Here is a 24,785-nt window from a genome sequence, read left to right on the forward strand (position 1 = left end):
AATGCTGATAAAACACCAATGTTTCAGTTGTTGCTGACCAGTGTTGTAAAGAGCCAAGGCTGTTTCCGTTTTTCAGCTTTTTGTACTGTTCTGCCAGCAAGAGGGCTGGGGGGAAGGGCATAAGGAGCTGGGAGGGGACAGAACTAGAACAGTTGACCTAAACTGGCCAAAAGGATGTTTAATACCATATAAGATGTTGTGTAAAACAACCTATAGAACTGCAGGGAGTTGGTCAGGAGAGTTGGGGCTGCTACTGCTTGGGCATCAGTCAGTGGGAGGTAAACAACTGCTTTGTGCAACACTTGTTTTAGTGTGTGTATATATGCAATTATTGTTACTGTTATTTCTCTCTTCCTTTTCTTTCTTACTAATCACAGAATCACCAAGGTCAGAAAAGACCCACAAGATCACCCAGTCCAACCACCCACCCATCACCAATAGTTCTCACTAGACCATGTCCCTCAACACAACATCCAATAGTAAATAGTTTTTATCTCAATCTACAAGTTCTACTATTTTTGTGATCCCCACCCCCATCACACTGACACTGGCAGGCAGGGAATTGAGCTAAAGGCTGTGTGGCATTTAGCTGCTTATCAGGTTAAACCACAACATACATTAAATAAATTTCCAAATCCTAACTTCCTTACTTAAACACTAACTTTAGTTTTCTTGTGCTATATGATATATATTGCTCCTAAATAAAGAAAATTCCATATTAGAACAAGAAAATAGAACATACCCTCTAACAAGACAAAAAGAGAACTTTACTGCAGTCTTAAGCAATGAATTAAGAAGGTTAAATTCTAGCTTAAAAATATCAAGAATATTATCTCCAATTAAAGAATCACATCATTGTACCAATTAACTTTCCTTTTAGATAGTTTCTCTTCCCTTCTGGAGTTAACCCTTAGCCAGACATTAAAAAAAGGTAAATTATTAATCACATTTTTCAGACATCATCTAAGAGTGCATCAGGATATGTGAGCTGTTGTAATAGGTATTACATAAACAAAGCTGAAGAGGCCATGACCTATTTGTATAAAATAGACTGGGTAAAGGAGGGGAACAAAGTGCAAAGAAATAAAACCTATAGATAATTGAATAGTATAATGATTGCAGCTGTCAGATTGGTTCTACAGTTACTAACTTCGGGCTAAGGAAAGTACGAACAAGTAGGTTGAGTAAGAAAATAACAACAATAAATAAAAAGGGGCAATCCCCACTGGGCTGAATTTGCACCACAAATCATTTTTCCATCGCTCGGTTCCAGTTGAATAAAAGCACAGTTAGGCCAATAACAACGACATTTCTTCAAGGTTTTGTTACATTACTCTTAAAGAAAAAATGGCATGGCTTTATGGAAAAATCACGGAAAATTGCTGAGCTTTATAAAACATATTTACTGTTATATTTCCACCTATTTCAACTTAACTAAGTTGCGTAAACTGTGATATTTCTAACTTCTCATGTTTCCAGACAGAATGATATCGACACAGTTACGTTACACACAGTGAATTTTTCACTGTGATGAAAAACAAACACACTACCAATTCGCTATTATACACATAAGAGTTCCACAGTAACTGTTAAAAGGAGAACAAATCTCAAGAAGTTCAGGTACAAAAAGGCATATCTGTCTATCTCTGGGGACACAGGCAACCCCAGCTCTACGCTTTGCACAATCAATCAGAAGTTTATGATGCATTAACTGTGGTGCCACACAAATTTTTAGCTTGATTTAATTTATCACAATCAAAATATTATGACTTCATAAAATACAGACATGGAACCAAACACGCCAAGAGATATTCTGATTGTGTTTGCTTCCAGGTAAAACTTGCAGTTTTGACTTACTCAAAATGTGAGGGAAAAAAAAGTATTTAGTAGACATTAAAGTTTCAAATAACACTTTAAAACTTTCAGTCACCCAAGGAACTTCTAAAATGATTTTTTCCCTTTGCAACTGCATAAGCTTAATAGACGGAAAAGAAGAAAAGAACTTTATCCATCAGTAACATTTAGACAATCATGCTTGAAAGCATTGTGCATTTTGTTAAATTCTCAAAAATTATGATGTCTACAGACAGCATTTTTGTGATACAAATTGGACTACGGCAACCAAACCTGTTCCATACTTTTCTTCTAATGATAATCTTTTAATACATGTAAAGCTTCTTTTCAAAGGAAAAATCTTCATTACTACCACAGACATCATCTTTTCTGATTTACATATGCAGTCTATTATTACATTAGTGTGAAACTAGTATCAAATTTTGATCACTTGACAAAAAAAGGCAACTGAAAGTGAATACATCAATTAACAGCAGGTTGTATAAATTAATGGCAATGAAAGACATTCATATGAGCATTTGGAAAGATAAGCTCAATTAAATTTTGAAAAGACTAATAACAGTACTGCAAAAATGCATTAATGGTCTAAAAAGTGTAACAAAAGATATCTCCCGCTCCAGTTGTAATGTGAGAATGAAGAAAAATTCAACACAGTTAAAAACAGCGTAAAGTTAAAACAATGATAAAATAGTAAGCAATTCACACATCAAGCATTTTCAGATGCTGTTGGTGCTGAATAGGTTTAATGGGACTCAAATATTTGACAATTACTATATTAACAAGGTCACTAACATACAAGGAACAGAAATGTTTGCAGACCACGTTAATCCTCCCACTTCAAATCTTTTTTATGTGCTCAGTGTGTATATATACATAAATACACACACACTGTGAGATCAGTATCAAAAGATTCTCATATTGGTCACTTAACAGCTGGTGATTTATAACTGAGACAAAACACAGAACATTAAGCTACAGAGTCCACTCGGTCGATCAACTATAAGCAATTCAGTGCTCACTATTAATGTGTCAAACAACTGAAAAGAAGAAAAATAAAACAAAAGGAAGTTTAAAATCTGGCAAAAACATTCTATGTTCTTTTTGGATGTGAAGTCCATGGCTTGAAAGTTACAGTTGAGTATACCTCAAAGAAAATGCTGTGCTACATGTACGCACAGCCTTACCCACCTACAAGCACGTATACAAATAAGTATCTTGACATTATTTATAGAATCCATTACAGCATTCACTTATATTGTTATGAACTGCATGGTTGGTCCCCTACCAAATTGATTTTTAATTAGAGTACTGATTTTTTAAAGAGAAATAATGTAACTATTTGTTAACCCATCCTGAGTGACTAAAATCTGATTCCAGAGTGACCGTCAGAAAAAAATGCCCTCTTTTAATTAAAAAATATAAATAAAGATGCTATGAAATAAAAACTTCAATATGCAAAATATGACATTTTAAATAAATCAAAATCAGACCAAAGCACTATGTGCAGCAAACTGAAATGACAAAAAAATGCATGGAACAAAAATGCCCTACTGGTATAAAACGCAACAGAAACTATTTCCTCTTCTTATTCCTTCTCCAAGAATACATACCTGTTGAATATGTCTACTAGCACGTTTCTGAGGTTGGTAGATAAGCCAAGTATACAGCACTGGATCAATGTTAATAGCTAATCCTTGTATGCTGGACAGAAGTACTGCACCTATATGCAAAGAAAATAAAACAGAATAGTTACTGTCCATTTCTATTCATTTTTCTTGCACAAAGATCTTTGATGCAGATTTTGGTTTGGATTGTATTTAAATGTATTTTTCTTATAATTCTTACTAAATGTAATAATTGCCACCAAAATTTCATTATCCTGTTGAAAATTAAAAACTTGCCAGCACTGTCAGTCTTACGGACACACACACACAAAAGACACAGAGAACTGCATTTTGATTTTGCTTGTTGCATCTTTTTGCCAAGAAAAATGGTTGCTTTCACAAAATTGAGCATGTAACTAAATACACAACACCTTTCCTCAGATTCTAAGCCAAAAACAACATAATACAAGAGACGAGTCAAATGATCCTTGACACAAAAGAACATAATGCTCCCTGCACCTCCAATAAAGAGAAGCCTGGCTCGTTCTTTTTCATCTTTTTCAACAAAGCCAGCATCCCACTCAAGACTAACAATGTAGATGTGGTTCCAAATACTCCTTAACAAACTTTGAGAAAAATAAAAGGCAAATTTTTCAACTGTGCTTTTCTTAAACTTTACAATACATCTTATTTTGTTTAAATCACATTTTAGAAGTTGAAGGACTACAAGATAAGGCTACTGAATTGTCTTTTAGGAAATAAAGTTACATAGTTTTCATACACAGGTGAAGAAAAACCTACATGGGAAACATAGAGACTCAAAACAGAAGAAAAGCTGTTCCCAGTATCTAGAAATCTTAACATCCTTCAAAAACCAGGCACTCTAAAACCCAATTTATGGGTCTCCATTTCTTTTCTACCCGCATTAAAAATCTGACCATGAATTTCGTGAGTCTACTGTTTAAGTAGTGAAGATCAATTGTTAGTCAATGCAGTTTTTTACAGCACAGAGTTGCAAGATTCAGAAGCAAATGGATTAACATAACACAAAGTTATTATATTAAAAAAGTACTGCAAGCATACATGTATGTAAGCAGCTGCCCTTTCGTGCAAATTTTTCAATTTTATAATAAATAAATGAAATAAGGAAATAAATAATGAAATACATTCAAGAAAGAAATCCTGGTTACTGGGAGGTCCAGCGTCAAGTTCTAGGGAATTATGATAGCTTTATAACTCAAAGAATCATGAGTTATTTCCTAAAGAAATACCTAGTACTATATTTACTCTGTAGTATACAAGTGCTGCAATCTGAATTCAATAATAAATTTAAATTAATTCAAAAAGTACATAACAAAATTCAATATACTTTTTTATGTTTTAAAACATAAGAAATCACATGCCTGAAAAGACATGATACATCACAGAACTGTGAAAACAAAACCAAAGGAGTTTTACATTTATTATATATAACAATTTTAAAACCCGCTGAATTCCAAGTAGCAGAAATACCTCGGAACATGGCTATGCAAATAAAGGCTGATGAGTACAATGGGAAAAAGGCAGTCAAGAAATACACAAAGATAAATCATCGGCCCAGCACAGGCATGGAGTTGGAACACACACTGTGAGGAACTCCTATACATAGACTTGTCTTTGTGATCTGATGGTTTTAAATGTCAGTAATAAACCTTAGAAATAAATCTGCAACTTAAGGCAAAGCTGATGTGGAGCATACAGTAAAAGGATAATGTGCAAGTAAGTAAGAACAGCGGTGAATGTGTCTTGCAGCAGGATCTGGAGGAAACTAACAACTGGAAGCAGAAGGTAATAGGAGATTGATAAAGTAGACGCTACAATTGTTCGCTGTTACAATATAGTTTGATGTCAAAAAGAGAGAATTCTGCATCTTTAAGAGATAACGACCTTTGTCAGCAATGCGTACTGAAAGGTTTAATGCATTAGCGATACAAGTGGGAATCAGAGACCTCCCAAAAAGAGAAGAATAAAATAAGCCTACAGGCAAAATCAACAAATATCTCATATTTACAACAGACCTTGAAAAGAAAAAAATTGCTAGTGTAGCACATGCTGCTAGTTACACCATTTAGTTTTGTGTTTACTGCAAAAAAAAACAGCTAAGAGTAAGATGGTCAAAACAATTAAGCAGTGCTTTGTACTAAGACTACCTTTGAACTTCAATGAAGTCACTATCACAACCCAATAAAACCTTAAAGTAAGGTAGAGCAGAGAGCAAGATAGTTTATTTTTCCAGTTGTCTTCTGACATTGATAGCTTGTGTCTGAGGGGGAAAAAAAGAAAACAAAACAGTCTCACATACAAGTAGTCAGATAAGCAATTGCACTATCTGACTTTCAATTGGAATGCCAGTGGCCTCCTACCCACTTCCATCGCTCTGAATTACTGAAATTTACTGCTCTATTTCCTACTCAGCTGCTATATTCACTGGGCAACATAATCACGTGTATAAAGCTGGTTTTTGTGTAAGAGCTCTCTTCAAAATAACTAACTAAATAACCAAAGCAAATACTCTCTTGTCCCTTGCCATCCCAAAACACCTGAGCTCTCATGCTAAGAAGTGAGCAGCACCCCGGCTTTCAGGGCAGACCTCTGTGGGAGAGCCAAGCCATCAGCTGCCAGCAGGCCCCTTTCTTAAGAAAAAAATAAATTTGTTATTTCTCTCTGTCAAGATGCAACACTCAGTTTTCCTGGATTTCATTAAGACTGTGGTGAACTTTCTTTTCTTCCCTCCCATTTTTCTCCAATTAATTTGATTTACATTTCAGAGAAAAAAAAATAAAACACACAAAAAAACAGACCTTAGATCCATACTGTACTGGGTTTCATTTTCAGATGCCTGCTCTCTTACATCTCTCCAGAAAAAAGATTTAAAAATAAGATCGAACCCAACACCGTGTAATCTTTGAAAGTCTGAGAAGAATTTCCTCAAAGCCACGGCATTACATGCAAGGTGCAGTTAGGCAAATAATTTCTTTCCTCCCCAACATTCAGTGTATCTGGAGGCACAAACCAGGGAGGCAGCAGGCTGGAGCAGGAGGCCTTACTGATGAACTTCCGTGGAGGACTCAGCAGCAATGTCCCTTGAAGGCCTGGGGGCCAAGGAGGTTAATTGCATGGCCTCCTGCTGCCAGGCAGGCTCTGTCACCTGCTCTTCCTGTCCTACATCAGGGAAGAGAGGGGCAGTTGGTCAGGGGTTCTAAGCTCTCTTCTTCACAAGGAGAAACTGAAGCATATAGGAAGTGGAACACAGAGTGTGGCACGCTCCTTGTGAAGCACGTGGGGCAGAGAGGGACACATGGGGAATGTGGCTTCGTGGTCAAGGAGCTGAGTTCTGGTGCTGAGGGATGCTCAGCAGTGATGGAAGAATGGAAAAGGGCTTCAAAAATCACTGAGCCAGAAGAGAAAAATGACAGCAGCGGGATGGTGCTTTGGGATTAAAAAGGAGGTGGCAATGCCTGGAGAAAACAGCTGCTGGTTTTGAGGTGTAGAACCTCATGAAAGAGTAAACCTTGCCTTACTGAGTCACTCTCACCATTCTGGTGAAAAAAAATTTACTAGAAATAGTAAAGGACCACCCTGGCAAAAGTCTTTGTAAGTTCCGCTCTGTGTGTACAGTATCCAAACACATCTATACACTATGAAGAGTAAAAACTTCCAGTAAAACATTTCGGATATTCCCCTATAAAATGAACCTAAAATCTTAGCAGGAAACTAAAGTTTAAGTTAATGCACAATTTATATTGGGGAGGGATCACAAATATGAACAAAGGGAACGATCTACAATAAAAACTAATTCTGACAAGTTTTGTTGATTTTTGGTAACTAAGTAACTAAAGAAAACATTACACCATCTTGCTACATAAACTACACCATGAATTATTTTAGCATGGAGCTCGTCACTCCTGTGTCTCAGGACATGTGAACGATAAGCAGGTGCTGATACAGGTTAAATTAGCAGAATGACATAATAAATAATCTCATAGTTATATACTTTTTCATATATAAGTGATTTCAAGGCCATTTTTGCTAAAGCACACTGTAAAAATAGAGTTATGTGTCACACAGAAATGAAGAGGTTTTTTGATGGTTTTTTTTTGTTTCTTAATAAAACTATAGAGGTAATTAGCTCTCTCTGCCAGGTGAAGCAGAACAGATGAACTGTAAACCACTAAATGTGGAAATATCTAACTCTTTTTAATTTTAGCCTGGAAGTCAACTAAGGGAAAAAGAGCACACTTCACTACTCTGCTCACTGCCAGAATGGCTCACTTATCCACATTCCAAACGGGCTTTACTAATTAGCTATCCCATGGCACCACAGTCATTTTCAGTTACATCCCAATCTGAAGAATGAGAGCTGAAGAGAGAGTTAGAGATTGCAGTTACACAGCACAGAAAAGTAACATGCATACTGCGTCAGCTCTGTAGTATCTGTGACCAGCCAATGTAATCGCCCTGCAAAAGCTAATCTAATATTAGGTAGGAGATAGGGAGCTATGTATCATTTTGACTTGATGACTCAGACAAAGAAAACATACATCAAAGTTCATTATTTTGGAAAACTCTTTTACATCAGACTAGCTACAGAAACTTGACAAATTCTGTGTATTTGATAAACATCTGCATGGGTCTCTGTTCAAGGTTGACTTGAGTGATTATAAACAGCCTTTTATTAAAACATTATCCAAACTTTATTTCAGAGAAAAAGATCTCCCAGTCAACTTCACTTTCACAGAGTTTCATGGTCACCAAATACTTAAAATAACCTGAGGGTCATTTAACTTAGTTGCCTACACCAACATTGGAATATTTTGTTAAAAAAGCAGTTTTAATGCTTTCCCATGAACAAAGCATTTTGCTCTGTAACGTCAATCAGTTTCTTCACATAATGGCAATACTCTGTTCAAACGTGCACATACCGCACTATATTAATAATAGGTATTTTTTTTAAATAATAGCTTTTGATCCTGGGAAACATTTAATGAGATCGTACTTCTACCACTACCTTATAACCCTGCTAACTATGGTTTATAGATGAAAAGCTCTAAGTGCTGAAACAAGAAGTCAGCATCATTACCTTTACTTAAAAAACAGAGAAAGTAAGGCATAGAGGCAAAGTTATTAAATTACACAGCAGAACAGCAGGACACTGGGATAGAATTCAGATGTTAAAGCTGTGGGCCACAGCTAAGTATTTACTGAAACTAGTAACAAAAATAGAAAAAAAAATAAGCTGGGGTTCTGACCTTGTTAAAAATAGGTCTAAATCACATGGGCCTAATTTCAGCTGACTGTTCTGATAAGCCATTACAAGGGTTAAAGAAATTAAATATCCCACCATTCTCTGAAAGCACCCAAATACACACAAAAGCTGAATTAAGTAATTAAAACAGATGGAATTATAACCAAAACATAGCGCAATGAGGCAAAACACAAAACTGCTCAATACACTGGTTAACATGAAGCTCTGTATGTCAAGCATCATTGTTCTGAAGAACAAGCAGCCACATTGATGTAAAACCATCTGGAGTGACACGTACCAAGACAAGCTATGGGGATGCTCCCTCAGGTAGTTCATACAATCCATCCTTTGACATTAAGAATGAAAATGACTTCACTGAGTATTTAGCCTTTCTTACTTCAATATATATATATATATATATATTACAATGTGCTGAGATGCAAGTTTTCACAAGAATGCCATATGATGTGCATTTAGCACGGCTGCTGTAGGTTTCTGAAGAAGAGCATCTCTAAAGGCTGCTTGTTTTCCGGAATTCACTGGAGCAAAACATTAATTTCCTTCAGAGAATATGATGATGTGGGTTAGGGGATGCAGCTTAACAGGCAATAATGAGCTGGATAAACGGGAAATGTGTAGGCAGCTATAGTATACAGAAATGTCAGCTTTATTTGGGTGATTACTGAATTGCCTCCATTTCACTTCAAAAATATATTGTCAGGGAGTGAATAAAATGATGCCAACAGCATGAAAGCAATTCCTTTGTGTCATTCTTAAGAAAAGGGGGAGAAATATGATGATCCTACTTACATTTTCCTACAGATACAAAGTGTTTAATCCAAGGCTCTTAACGTAATTACTCTACCTGCTATGGACCAGAGAAGAACTTCAATAGATAAATAATTTCAGACTGGATAAATTTTTTAAGAGAAGAGAAACAGTGATAAGAAAACATGATAATTTTCTCTCCAGAAGAAGACAGAGTCCTGCCAGGTTCTGCACTGCCCAAGACATTGCAGGAGACTAAGCTGGCCAAGCAGATCTGAGTGACCCTGTGCAATCAGCAGCAGGGCTGGCTGCAGAACTGCTGAAGCCATCTGACCTTATTCTACGCAGGTAAAATATTTTTCCTACTCATATCACTGCAATATAACATTACATGCAAAGCAATGACTGAGCTGATGGTTCTGATGCAGAAAACAAGATCTCTGTTATTAAAATAGATCTAGAAAAGTGTTAGCAGCAGTAGGGAATGAAAAGGCAATAAAAAAGAATATCATCTATACCGCTGCATAAATCCATTGTGTACACAGATATTAAAAACACTGCATGCAGCTTTGGTCAGTTGAAAGGTCACTAGGTTAGTTTTAAGCATTCAGACCTGGAAACTTCTGTTTCACAATACCATTCATTCAGTATTTATGCTCCCTAATTCACACTACGCTCCATGCCAAAAGCATTATGCATCGTCCAAATCCCAGCACAGAGAGCACAGAAATAAAAATGCATACACACATGTGTCTTGAACTTCACTTACTGGTTATGTAATTTTCTTTTCTTCATTTCTAAATGATTACTATAAAGCAAATGGGTTTTGAGCTACTCAAGGTCCAAGCCACCTGGATGTGGACCTCAGAGCCTTAGGCAAACTACGACTGCAAAAGCTCTTTTCCAAATGCAGTAATATTTACAGATTTTTATGGTTGCATTGTTCTTGGGAAGTACGAATACAAATCTATATGTAAAACCAGTAGCTGAACTTCACGTGCTGTGAAGTTATGGATGTTATTTAATGAAGACACTGAAGTCTCCAAATATGTAGAAGCTGTTGCCTTAACAATCCTGCAGCAGTTAGATTAAAAAGACAAAAAATACCCACTCCAAATTCTATAAGAAACCGCTGCAGCTGAAGGGACAAAGGACCATAGAGAGCTAAGCCACAGAGAAAGCATATGTCAGTGGACAAAGACTTCTTGCAAGTGAGCAAGGAAAATAATATTTTGACAGAGTGATTGCTGAATAATTTATTGGGAGCTGCCCACGCTAAAGCTTCATCCAAAAAATTTCTATCCACATGAGTGATCTCAACCCTTTTTGAGGAAATGATGGTTATCAAGGAAACTTCTTGGAATGGGAAGGCTCAAACAGGCAATTTTATTATACGAACATTTTCTTCCTCATGGAATGACAGGATTGCAAGAACCGTGAGAACCGAATGTCTCTGCACCAGCCATTTAAGTGGACTGATACTGAAGATATAGAATTCTGACAGAAACAGGATTCATCTTCTAGGTCTAAAAGGCATCTTGAATGCTCCAGGTGGAAGCTTGAATAACAGCAAGTTGAGGACTGTAGCTGACTTAGATAAACAGTCTCTGTGATCTGTACTGCTGTGAACAAGGTTGCTTTCAATAAGCTTTCAGCCTTGCCTATCCCTGCCTGATCTACTGTTGATGAGATGAGTTACTGCAAGGCTGATTGAACCTCCGGGTTAAGAGTTTACATAGAATCAAGAAAATACTGGAGAAGTTGGAAGCAGAAGTCCCAAAAAGATCTTAAATCTAGATCTTTTTCCAAACCTGCAGAACACCAGGAAAGTGAGAGACAACTTCCTCTTTGTCGTAATTACGATTACATATACTGGGACATGGTTTAGTGATGGGACTTGGTTGGCCTCTGTGACCTTAAAGGTCTTTTCCAAGTGAAATGATACTGTAATTCTACGATATTCAGTCCAAAAACTGAGCCAGGAAGATGAAGTTAGATAGATCAATATTTAATTCTGCTTAGAAAATTAGAAAATGGCCAAGGTTTGCTCCAAGACTCTGAGATCATGGGAAACAGAAGAGTGTTGCTGGAACACTTGATTCCACATGTGTCTCAGCAGGGTAGAGAGGACCACATGTCAACATCTCTCTTAATATAGAAGATACTATCAGTCACGAGCCAAACAATATTTCTAACTAAGCTAACAGAATGCTTAACAAGCTCTCTCAACTTTTCTATTAAAAAAAAACAAACATGAAGAATGAAGCCCCTACTATCTGAGAAGTTCACAAACCACAAATTGTATGATCTGTAGTTTACTTAACTGTGAATCACAATATATGTAAGCAGACTGATACCAGGATTGCTTTCTCCCTTTCCTTATGACTGGATTGGAAGAGTGCTTTCATACCATTCCTTTCACAAGACTCTACAGGAAGATCATGGACTACTGATATAGTTAAAATGACCAATGGCTCAACATATTCCTAAGTGATTTTCAATACATTCTTCACTTTGTTTCTTCTATAATATGGGTCTCAAAACGACACTAGCAAATATTTTGAAAACTGCCAGGAAGTTTCTTAATACATTTCAGCTTCTGTATTTACAAACACCTCAGTATCATCTGCCAAAAAACTCTTTGGCAATTTCTTGCAGCAGCATTCCTCTGTGAATTGCAACTGGATTCTTCCCCTATGGCAACAGGGCATCAAGGGAACTATTTCATTCCTTTTTCAGCAGTTGAACATTTGTAGCACTGTGACCATGGATACCAATTGGTCGTGCATTTGAAGTTGTAAAACCAAAATCTTTTTAGCAGTAGGTGCTTCACGTACCTTTCCTTTAAAGTAATTTGAATACTGTAAAGCTGTGATAACTTTTTCCCTTTAAAAATTATAGCTCCTCATAAGCAACAAAGAACGTGCAGAAGAGTTTGTATACTTTCTTAGGTGCACAGTTGAATGAATAAACCCCAAAATTCCAAGCTTCACAAATAAGAAAATAAATTTAGGAAGGCATATAAGCTTTACAGTAGAAATTACATACAAATATATACTTTTCTATAAAAGATCTGTTAAGTAAAGAATGAACAGAAAACTACAGATATTCTTAACAGAAAATTCTACTTAATTCACACATTTTTATATCACTCAAGAAGCTTTCGTGCTCTGCACTATCATTCAAGATTGCAAGTAGTGTATAAATGTAGTGCCAAACAATGAGCCAGAATAAAAATAGCCACAGTGCATAACAGTATCACAGCTGTGGCGCCACAAGGTACGTAAAATGACAGGAGTAGCTCTATCACAAACTTTTTGTCTTCTCTCTCCAGTGTGCATTTGGTACATAAAGGGTTTAAATCATGTTTTCTTTAAAAAATACATAAATAAATAAATAAATAAATAAAAGAAAAATATTAATTTTTTAGTGTTTGCATATTGAATAAGGAACAAAATACATCAGATTTTATACCTTCAGATACTACAAATAAAAATGGGCAGGTTTTCTAACACGAAGACAATCCCAGTCATTTTGAGAGCTGTTTAGGCAATAATCTTATAAGGGGCTTGTATTCGTAAGTGATACTACATGCATGCTTTATTAAAAAAATCTTTTCACTGAGTTTGTGGTTGGTTTACTTACAAAGGGAACATTACACTTTAAATGTAAACTTAATTCAAATTAATTTGATGTTATAATTAACTGCAACTTTGAATGAAATTACACAAGTCCATCAAAGATTAACTGGATTTTGAGATTTTCAGTATCATTTTGATAGACTTTCATGTCAAATATAAAATTAAAAAGTCTTCCTTAACCTCTGAAATGTACAAGTAAGAGGGAAGGAGAACAGAGAAGTGAAGGTAGCAGTCCTCCAATCTCCACTTACACTGGTTGTACCAAGACACAAACAGGCATTGAATTCAAGTGACATTTCATATGCTGAATCATCTCTGCTCACAGCTACAAGAGGTGAACTGGCTTCAGAAAGCTGAGAAGAAGCTATAGTTTCGAAAGATTCCAGAAAGAAGAATGAAAATTATCCACATTATAAAGCGAAGGAATTCTTCAAGACATACAGCATATTTCTAACCAGAAAACATCTGTGCTGCATAGAGGAAAAAAGTCCTGTTGCAGTACATTGTGATATGGTCTAGTAGTCTAATATTCCAATTTACACATCAGCATGTTGAATACACAGGTTGTAAGCTGGATTCCTTGCTGGCAATTTTGTGTTTTATTGCCCTTTCATCTGGGATACCAGTAAACTCAGAGTCAATATTGGTCTTTGTATATTCTTTCATAAATAAAAACAAAACCTATAAACAAAAAATGACTGCATTCATAATGGACAGATTCAGTCATGTAAAGCTGCATCCTTACTGGTTTCAGTCTCATCCCCTTCAGGAACAGCTTTATATACACTAGTTAAAAAGAGTAACTGATTTGACCTGTTCTCTAGTTACGTGGTAGCTTCCTAACCCAGCAATTACAATGATGGAAATGAGCAGTAATACCGACTCTGTAGGCAACGGTGATGATCTCTGTGTATGTTACAGCTTAGATGAAGCAATAATCTTAGATAAGCACGGGAAAGCCAGTCATTGAGGTGCAGCAATTAACACTTAAGATGCCTGAAAAAGATCCAATTACGAATCTTGAATATTTTTGAAGTGAGATAATCTTTAAAAGTTCCCAGATAAATTTAACAGAAGTCTGGAATAATTGAAATAATTTCTCATTAATATTATGAATGCTATCGTGATCATCAAGTAATGGACAAATAGTACAGCATTATATAATAAACAATAATGTTCTATAAAAACAACAACAACAAAAGACAGCCTTCAGAATATCTTTAAACATATTCAGATCGCAAAATTGTTTTACTGTAAAAGTTGTTTCATTTTTTTGCCTAAAATACAAAGCTGTGGGCTTCAAATTTGAAACACTCCACACAGAAAATCCCTTTTCTTGTAGACAGATGCATGTGTTCTTGTATGGCATTGAGGCTGATGATCATTATCTTCTCACTAACAGTAATCTATCCAGGAGGACATCAGGGGCAACTTGCAAAACCTCATAATTAATATAGTTTAAAATAACTGTTCTAAATTCCAGGAAATTCCAGTATGGTGTTAACTAAGCTTAATCTATATTAAAGAGTAATTATATTACTATGTAATCACATGCAATTTGTACATGGGATGTTGATCTTTTATGGTTGGTGATTCTTTTTGGTTTGCTTTTTTAACTTCTTCCATTGCTGCTAAATATTTTTAAGGCAAGGTAAAAATGAATCAATTGCATCTACTTCATTTATTAAATTGCAAATATTGCTTAGATCGGTCAGTATTTTAAATCACTTCCTAGCTAAAACGAGAGGAGGAATTTTACCTTCATCTTTGGGCTTGAGTGGCTGTTTATCTTCATTAAAAAATATCAACAATATTATCTAGACAGCTATTATTTACACTGACAAAAAAGCACAAGAACTTCTGCAGTTCATGGACTGCAAAATCACAGGTAAACTCAACTATTAAACTCCATCTCTGAACCCGTAATGTGGAAAGCTGCTGTCATGCATTTGGACCACATTGGGAGTGTTTAAATACACTGCATTGAAAAACTGATTTTTAAGTGAAACCAGCTTTCACATTTTTACAGTGTCTTCTGAGACAAATGTTACAAATAAACAGAATCGTGTAACCTTTCGTATTGTTTTGGCATTAAGCTGAACACTGCAGCCTTATGATTTTACAAACCTCATTAAGTTTTTTAGCAGAGAAGTGTTAAGTAAATTGTATAAAACATCTGCAAGAGCTCTATTAGAACGCTGAGTTTATTTACAAAGCAAATATTCCTGCAGATGGCTAACAATATATCACGATGTCTGCAGAATACTAAGTTTTCTGGGCAGATCTTTTGGGGATGTGCTCCACAAGAGCGCTATGTGTTCTTGCGTCATATTTTACAGATCAGCAAAAAACTGTACGTGCTACAAACCACTTGGATGAGGTTCGCTTGCACTGTTAGTGCTCACTTCAGACTGCTAAAATTACAGTAATGAAAAGAAAAGGAAAACCAATCACGTAAAAATGCTATAAAAATCTGACTGGAATGTAAGCACTAAAACGTCTAAAGGAATGTTTATTTCTAACCATCCTTTTGATGCTCAATGGAATTTAAAATTTTCTGCCTGACAACCCATGTTGTAGGTCCTAAAATGTAACCATAGCACTGACCGGACAATTTGTTTGTTTTCTAATCCAGATAGCTCAGAGCTGCGTTTTACACACTGGGACTGGAGAACTTCCAGTTTCGAAACCAAGAGGAGAACATAACAGTAAGGATGCTGTGTAATATTTGTACCTGTATGAGGAGAAAGCTAAAGAATTTTTCCTCATCTCCCTTTTCTTGATATTAAGGACAAGGATTCTGACTAGATGCTTCTAACTCAGCTCGTTAACCCCACAGCAGTTTATTATGACTACAACGCTGTGTGCAGAAAATACATCTGGAATACAATGCAGATGTTACAAAGCTGTTTTTAGCTTTATGTTTTATGATACTAAGAAGAAATGTGGCTTTTATGTGAGGTTTCTTTTCTTGTTTGCTTTTTTGTTTGTTTGATGTGTTTTTTACTGATAAAAACTGATTTTAAAGCTGCTTAAGAAGTGATGGATGGCTGTATGGCACTTTCAAGCACACAGTTATCATTCTAACAAAACTCCATCTCGGATCACAGACCGAGTCATTTGAATCACAAACTTAACACAAAAGTGGTTCATACGTATTGCTAGCAAAAGCATTGTACATGCCGTGCTTCAGGTTTCCTCTGCCTACCAACACCATTAATTTTGCATGGAATAAGTTTCATCTGCTCTGTTACTACACCTCCGTAGCAGATTTCTCCTTTTATGCAAATTTATGCCAAGTCCAAAGTGGACTAAAATCATATATTTCCTCTTCAAATATTCATCTTTGTTTAGATATCACTGCACAAGAGTGACAAACTATATGCTAAAACAGTATTCGGTTGAAAAATGTGACACTTCATAATAACTGTTTACTTAGCTGTTTTCAGCCCAAGGCAAAAGCACATGAGTAGCAAACGTGACTACTTTGGAAATTAATTTCACATTCTTATTTTACAGATTCATGTAAAGAAAAGACCGCGTTCACTTTAAATCTAGGTAATTTGCCAGAAAATAATTCATGAAGTCGACAGTTAGGAATATCCAAGTTGTTTTTGCACAGTAACTGGTTTGAGTACTTCCTAATTTCTGGAAAATAACTTGCCATCAAATCAAAGTGGTTGTGTCTGTGGTGTGCCTCAGTGAAAGAAACAGCGCAGCTAACAAGAGCAGTCTGCTATCGTTACAGCTATGTGAAAATATTATTGATTAGAATCTGCTGTAAATTCTTGTACCCTTATAAGAAAAATCCTGACAGATTTTTCTTAAATAAAAATGGCAAGGTACACAAAGCAAGAAACTCTCAGCAGAAGACCTGACAGAAGCCTAAATAAATGTTATGTATATGTATATGCATATATACGTATATATGTATATATATATATATAATATGCAACTTTCCCCAGCATAACCCTATGTTGAATTTTAACAAAACACCCAGCCACTATGAAAAAGATGCTTCAAATTTGCAATAATTCTAATAATGACTGGACGAAATGCCATGATACCTCCACTCCAATCATAGTAGAACAGTAAAAATGAGGAGAAAACATGAAAGAATATTTAAACATAAGTGAAATGCAGTGGTGGCCAATATGATGTGCAAATGTATCCAATAACAAAAGATACTTTAAAAATACGAAGTAAACCTTAAACTTTGACTTTGACATATCTGACTTAGTTTGCATGTTCACAGAATACATTCAGATCTCATGCTCTTTAAATAAATCATATGATAACTCTTCTCTCAGTAGTATGGTATCAAGACAGAAACATCACTTGTCTTAAATATACCTTTTGTATACTGCTAATATGTAGTACTATACATAAAATGCAATAATAAAATACCCGTCCTAGTGTATAGTAATTGTGCTTAAAAAACAAGGGAAAAAAAAGAAAAGAAAAAAAAAAAAAAAAAAAGATTATTGGGCATGAAAAATGTGAGTTTTTAACATCAAAGAATTTACTGCATACTTCTTTATTAGACATGACTTTTTCACTAAAGTGGAATAAAGCAAATTAATGAACAGATCATCTGTGGATATAAACTGAATTTTTGTGGTTGTGCTCATATCTTCTATTCGCCAGCTGTAGTGGTCAAGTGAAATATTTAAGGACACTGAAAATACACGAGGTTTTAAAAAATACAACTGATGTAAAACATTTTATAATAATATTTCAGAGCATAAGGAGAATATTATGGGGGTAATCTAAGCAATATCTGTAATTAAAATAAACCTTTCACTAATTAAAAAAACATCACAAATTCAGTCTTAAAAAAAGTAACTTGTTCTAACTACAAACATCACGGTGCTCACTCTTGAGCACAGTATAAGTCAAATAATAAGCTCAAATATAACATAAACCATTATTACATAGATGTTTATTTTCTTGCAACTACTGTCATAATCAGAGGCAACCTACAGGTCAGAATATATTTTAAGCATTTCCTATTAGTATAAAATGTTTATAATTCTTCTTGAACTGAAGACTTAAGTAAACAGGTCTTCTGTGAAGAATTTCTCTCCTTATTCTTTTACTACAAAGTGAATGTAAACTTTACAATAGTATTTAGGGAATGCAAGTTTCACACTGTCCACTGGAAGCACTAGTTTGCAGATCACTGCATATGCACACAAGAGCATATCTCCAGTAATTATGAGGAAACCATGGATCCTTAACATCAGCCCATAAATCACATCACAGATGCCTGACCTCATGAGTCAGGCTTCCACAGAAAGACAGAGTGGTTGGACAGGGGAAGAAATGTAACTACCACGATCATCTTTCCAGATCTCTTATTGGATCAAGAATAACAACAACATAAATATTATCAGAGAATAAGTTCTGAAAAAATAAAACTACTAAGTCACTGACTATCTCCCAGTCATAGATTAAAAATACAGCTTCCTAAACAGACCAAGCAATGCCCTCTGAAGATCCAGGTCAAACTTAATGGTTTTATGGGATGTAAAATGGGCCAATGCTGCTACAAAATCTCCAGATCAAGAAGGATGCTGCTACCTTTGCCAGGGAACATTCATGGCACATCTGATTTGCATATATTAGTGCCAGTCTATGACATTTCTACTACAAAATTGCCTGAGAAGAAAAATTACTTCTACAATTGATGGCAAAAAAGGCACATTCATTCAATCTACTATATATACTACTTGCAAGTAGTCAATCATCATCTACCAACACTGAAGACTGTTGTGGCACGTTGAGCAGTTTTAGAAGATGGAATGAGAATACGGGCATTTGTTTTCTTGTTTGCTTGGGGGGGTTTTGCTGTTGATTTTTTTGTTTGTTTGTTTGGTTGGTTGGTTTTGGATGTAAGACATTCTGTTCAGGAATTCTGCTTTGTAGTAAAGCTCTTGTGAGAGTTTTCTGTCTTATTCGTTCCTTTCTGCAAGAACATGGAAGGTTAATGAGATAAAAATCAAATGAATGCAGCAGAGTGGCATTATCTTTTGGGCCTTTGGCATTCTGCTGGAAAATCTTACCAGTCCCAGTGAAAATCCAGTAATCAAACTGAACTCTATGACAAGATCTACCAGGCTGGATTCCCAAAAGAAAAGCATGGAACAACTTAAAAGGTATAAGAAATCCAGGTTCTTAATACATTGATACCATTAGTCATATTTTGTACCTCACTATCTTCAACTACAGTGACTTTCATGTAGAGTTCTAATCTTCTGTCTCTTCTGAGAATCATCAGACGGCTTCTTACCTTCTGTTTCATCTTCTGTAATTCTCATGCTACATACCAAATATCTTTACAAATATCATCCATCTCTTCCCTTATTTTTTCAAATGTAGCTCCTTCAGCTATATTAACATTCTCAATTTCTACCCGTCAGTGTATCCCTTAATGAAACACAGTGACACATTGCCTGACATCTCTTTCGGTCTTGTTTCTCTACCTTGATGAATCTTCTGAATTTGAAATGTATTATTTAGTTTTACAGTGTGACAAATAAAACACTGCAATCTGATGTGAAACAATTTTGGTAACTGAAGTTTTATGGCAATTGCATATAGGTCTCATATAGAAAATATCATCCACAAGGCTCCTACTACATCTGTATTCTTTCAATTGGAAGTTAAAAAAAAATAATAATCAAGAAATTAGGTTTGCTGCCTTGCATAAAACTGAGATTGTAAGCTAAAATTGAGAATAATCTTTCAAATACATTCTTCATATAATAGGTTTAACTGGAACATAAACTAAAAGGAATACAAATTCAGAAACAAGAAAAGTCAGAAAAGATGTATTTTGTTCCCTTCTCAATTCCCTAAAAACTATGGTAATGGAACAAGAAGGTCCTATGTATTTTGAGGTCTCACTTCAGAGATTCACTAGAACTGGTGCTGCAGAAGAATCAGTTAACTTGGAGCAAGTGGATCTCAGTTTTTCCTTGTCAGGAGCACGAGACACTAGACAAGCAGTGTGTCACCCATCTCCTTTTCACCAGCTGTTCTTTCAGTACATCAGCTAATTTTTCTCTGAAGTTATTTTACTGCTATCTCCTGTGCAACTGGCTTTTCTTTCTGCCAAATAAAATGGCACAGAAGAGCAGCAGGTTCAACACCACTCAGCATTACTTTAATTCTTATTGGGCTATTCATTAGGTTTACAATTAAGCACACTTCTAAGAGAAATTATTTCCCCAAATGCATTACCCCTTCCAATGCATACAGTATCTCAACGCTTAATAGCTAAGTAGAGAATTGAATATTACCTTGCAGAGCTAGTTTCACTTGCCATAGCTCAAAAACTTGTTTGAATCCTGTTCATGGCAGTAAAAAAGCATTTATTACTAGACGCACAGTTTGCTGATCTGTGCCACTTAGCTGCACAGATTGCTAAGAAGGAAAACTGCAAAGCATTGCAACGCTTTCATGGCTAACAGATAATCATGCAAAGCTTCCTGTCCCTAAAATAAGGGTATCTTTGAAATTTCTCTTTTACTTTTTTTTTTTTTTGTCTTTATGGAGCTCTTTTTGTTTTTAATTTCATTTCTGAGATAAATCAGAAAAATATACATGAGTTATTAAAAAGACAGCTTACTAGTATTTAGAAAGATATACTGTAGACAGAAGTTATTGCTGTAAGAGTCAACATGCCTTCCCCTACAGACAATAAGCAAACACTTCCAAAATAAGTTCACATTTTAGAGGCAAGATAATATGTTTTAATTGGAAAATGGGTTTTATCAAATTAAACATCAGATGAGCACAAAATAAAAGTATTCAACAGAACTAGAGAATGAAAGATTACCTCGGTATCACAGAGAAGAAAAAAGACTATTGTTGCATGCAGGAAAAAAAACAAAACTGTTTGGTAGCATTATGACAGTAACAAAACATGGGAGAAACTAAAAAAGATGCTGACAGTAAAAAAAAAGGTTTCTTAAACGTTTTCATCCTGTCCAAATTATTGACTGCGTTTAATAGGCACACATCACTGTCCTTCTAGACAGAAGAAAAAAAATAATAAAGTTGCAAAATGTAACATATATCAGCGTGTTTTAAACAAACTGGAGTTAAGCAAGCATATAGTGTAAGTATAACACTGACTTTGTACTTGTAAACATCCTTTCCACACAGAGCCCTTTGGGACGCTCAAAGAATTTACTGAATGAGCTACTTGGAATAAGTAAAGAACACTCAGCTTGGCCTGTAAGAACGTTCAACTTGGCCTGTAACACTTTAACTGATTTTTAGAAAGTTTTAACTGTTCCCCTAGTTGCCTGGAAATGGCCATTTAAAAAATGCTGCTGTGGCAATAGTAAATCTTTATTAATTCCTCATTTTGGGATTTTCCTCCGTGGAGCCCGTTAAAAATAACCTTTCAATCCAACCGGCTCAAGACTTAAAATGAAGTACTATACAGTGCACCACACAAAAGTACTGCGAAAAATGAAAAAGTTTATTTCTTGTTTTGTTGTTTAGAAACTAGTTCACAGAAGCCTGTTAACTCTGGCAGAAGGGTCAGCTGAAGCAACCGCTGCTTACCCTCCATGAGAGGGTAACTTCAGCCCCATCTTAAAGAAGTCTCCTTTCATTCAGCCATATGCACCAGCTTTAGGAGTGTTCAAAGGATGTTAGAAAAAACCTGTCAAGTTTTATTTTAAAACCTTGAATTATCTTTTTTTTTTTTTTTTTTTTTTTTTTTTTTTTTTTTTTTTTCTTGCTTCTGACTACACACAGGCAACATTCATTTACAAATAAAGTTTTTAAGTGACTGAATCTCTATTTGGCAGCCAAGAGCTTTTCAGAAAAAACAACTGCAGGGCTACAGGTGCATTGGCAAATACTGCTAAATTACTAGCATTTTACTTCAAATGCACATTTCCAGTTATCCGTTAGAGAACATCAGTGCCCACCTTACCATACCAAGCAAATAAAAGCAAGTTGAAATCTAAGAGCTCAGATTTGACAAAAATACTGATTTTTGTAACAACTGCGTACACAAAATGCCTTCCCTACAGGCATGGTATGTTCTGAATATATCCATATGGGGGCAGTAATGTTAAAGAAAATAAGAGCCAACAGCCATCACCTTGATTAGTTCATAGACCCTGTTCTTATATTCCAGGTTCTCAATACAATACTCAAAAGGAATTTAAAGTACAGCAAAGTGGGAAGGCTACTGCTTGTCAGAACTGTGCTGAGAGTGCTACCACAGAATAAGCACTTGTCATCACTCAGAGCCCAGACCTACTTCTCAGTGTATTTAATTGTCCCAATGAAGAATTTGTTATTATTTTTGCATTGTACTTAATAAATCTACAGCAGTACTCACAATGCAGCCTCTGTCCTAACACAGGAAAGGCTGATGCAAAACAGCAGATGGGAAGAAACTGGTTTGTCCGTAGTGCCCTCTGAAGTAACAAGGTGCTGAAACACAGCTGTTATGGATTGTCACCAGAGTAACACCTCCTCAATTAGAAGGATTTTATCTCAATTTACATGATTCCATCAGGTCTTCTGCTTTTTCTCCCCCAACCCCCACCCTTATGGAGTAGCTGAAATCCTGGTGGGACCGTCTCCATCTGGGCATTCAGAGCTGCTGTTTCTCCCTTCAGCTGAAGCAGCCCTGTACCAACAGACCTATCAGATTCATTAAGGAATTTTATTTTCCACCTTCGTACTGCATCCCTCACACACACTTTCTCAAATTAGCTGCAAAACCACCATCACATCCTCAGCTGCATTTCTGTGGAAAAAAAATGCGGCTCTTTCAAAACCTTCCCCTAAAACCAGACCAAGTCACCACATGCCATCTGCTGACTTCCTGAACGGAGTGGTTATCTACAGGGAAGAAGTCATTTCTGAGTAGGTGAAAGGCTGGAAGAACACAGCAACCAGCATTACAATTTATCAGAAGAGGCAGACCAGGGTTACGAGCCATGGAAGCATAAATGTTAGCAATGTTCCACAGAAAATCCCCCAACAAAAATCAAAGCCAGGAAGCATGCAAAACGGTGATCATTAACCTGATCCCTTCACTAACATTTACTATTGCATGTCCCAAAACTGCCTTCCAAGTTTCCTAAAATGACAGTTTTTTGGGGTTGTTTTTATTTATTTTTTTGGCAAAAGGGCTGGGGTCAGGGAGTGGCTGTGGGAAAACAGACCCTCTAAAATCCAGTCTTCATAAAATTCAGCAGTCTGAAAACCCATTAGCTTAGTATAAACCACAAACTACTGCAATGTAATAAGCAAAAGATTTTAAAGCACTTTTGTGCTTAAGATTCAATTATAACCACTTAATTTATGAAGGAAAACATCATTCCGAGTAGAGCAGAACTCCTGAGCACTATTGTAGCTGTGCTCTCTTTGAAGACAGAAATCATCTAACAAGGTTATCTTCTAAAACGATAGTAAGCTAAGTATGCTCTAAATTCCATCAGTTAAGGTGGGAAAAGACGTTGGGTCTGTTCAGTATGAAACACGTGAGTGTTAAAAGTTAAATGATGTAGGTTTTTGGATATTTGAACATGTAAAGTCAATTGCACTTGCAAAATGTACTGAAAACCAGAGTTACAAGCCTCCTTCCTTCCACCTGCATATAAACATTTTGGGATGAAAAAACAGGAACTGCCATTAACCTTTTATGAAGGTAACCCTGTTTCTCCCTCACTCTGCATTTTCCAGCTTATCTCTTCACCTCGTAGTGTCCTTCAGCTCCTGCTGCTCATCAGGCTGGTATCTGTAACATTCATAACAATCATTCAACCGTTCATTCAATTATTCACAGGTTTTTCTTTGTTTATTCTCACAGAATTACAGAACAGAGGGAAATAGGAAAGTAACTGGAAATCAGACTACTTTGAACTGTGGAAAAAGTCAGACTACACGAATGATACTTTAAACAAAATCATAGTTACCCGTAAATACTTGTTTCACCTCAGGACTCAAAATCCCAAGCACTGCTTAAATCCCACTAGGCTGGGAAATATGCAGACACGTTCTACAAAGCAATATAGTAGTTGATACAAATCTGGAACAATTTCACAAAACCTTTTGATGTCAACAAGATGTGCTGAACTCCCAGACACTTTGAAAGAAGGAAAAAACACACAGCTACGCAGGCTGAAGTTTAAGACTCAGATTTGAAAAACTCTTAATAAGGTCTCCAAAAGGACATGAGGTACCACAATTTATTTATCACGTGTAATTAAATCCCTATATAAAGTGAATTAATATTTGATGAGAATAACTTGCATTTCTTTTACTTCTATTTTTTGCTAATAAGCTATCAGAACAAGGAAAATGAATAGCGAAATTCCCAATTGCTTCACGTACTACACAAATAACTATGACAAGCAAATGTTATTCAAAGGCTGTGATGTATAACAGTTATGGGAGTAAGAACAAATGAAAATGGATTATAGGATGGGAAAAGACTTTGAACACAGTTTTAAATTAATGGGAACCATCTAGCCTTTTTGAAGATGCAATAGCCTGATGTCACTTCTGAAGTAACTCATGGATCTCAAAGCGTGACTTGCAGTTTTCAAAGAAGCAGTGGCAAGCTCTGTTACTTCTGAGGTAAGCAGGGAA

At 35.8% G+C, this 24,785-nt stretch overlaps 1 protein-coding gene across 1 annotated transcript in view; it reads right to left on the reverse strand.

Moving 5' to 3' along the window:
• The window catches only part of VPS13B (vacuolar protein sorting 13 homolog B), a 404,032-nt gene that overhangs the window by 219,979 nt on the left and 159,268 nt on the right, over window positions 1-24,785 (reverse strand). Inside the window, exon 19 of the mRNA XM_072328758.1 lies at window positions 3,465-3,574. Coding sequence (XP_072184859.1) covers window positions 3,465-3,574 — 110 coding nt within the window. The remainder of the gene's footprint in view (window positions 1-3,464; window positions 3,575-24,785) is intronic.

The sequence above is a fragment of the Excalfactoria chinensis genome, chromosome 2, assembly GCF_039878825.1.
Source record: "Excalfactoria chinensis isolate bCotChi1 chromosome 2, bCotChi1.hap2, whole genome shotgun sequence".
Taxonomy (NCBI): Eukaryota; Metazoa; Chordata; class Aves; order Galliformes; family Phasianidae; genus Excalfactoria; species Excalfactoria chinensis.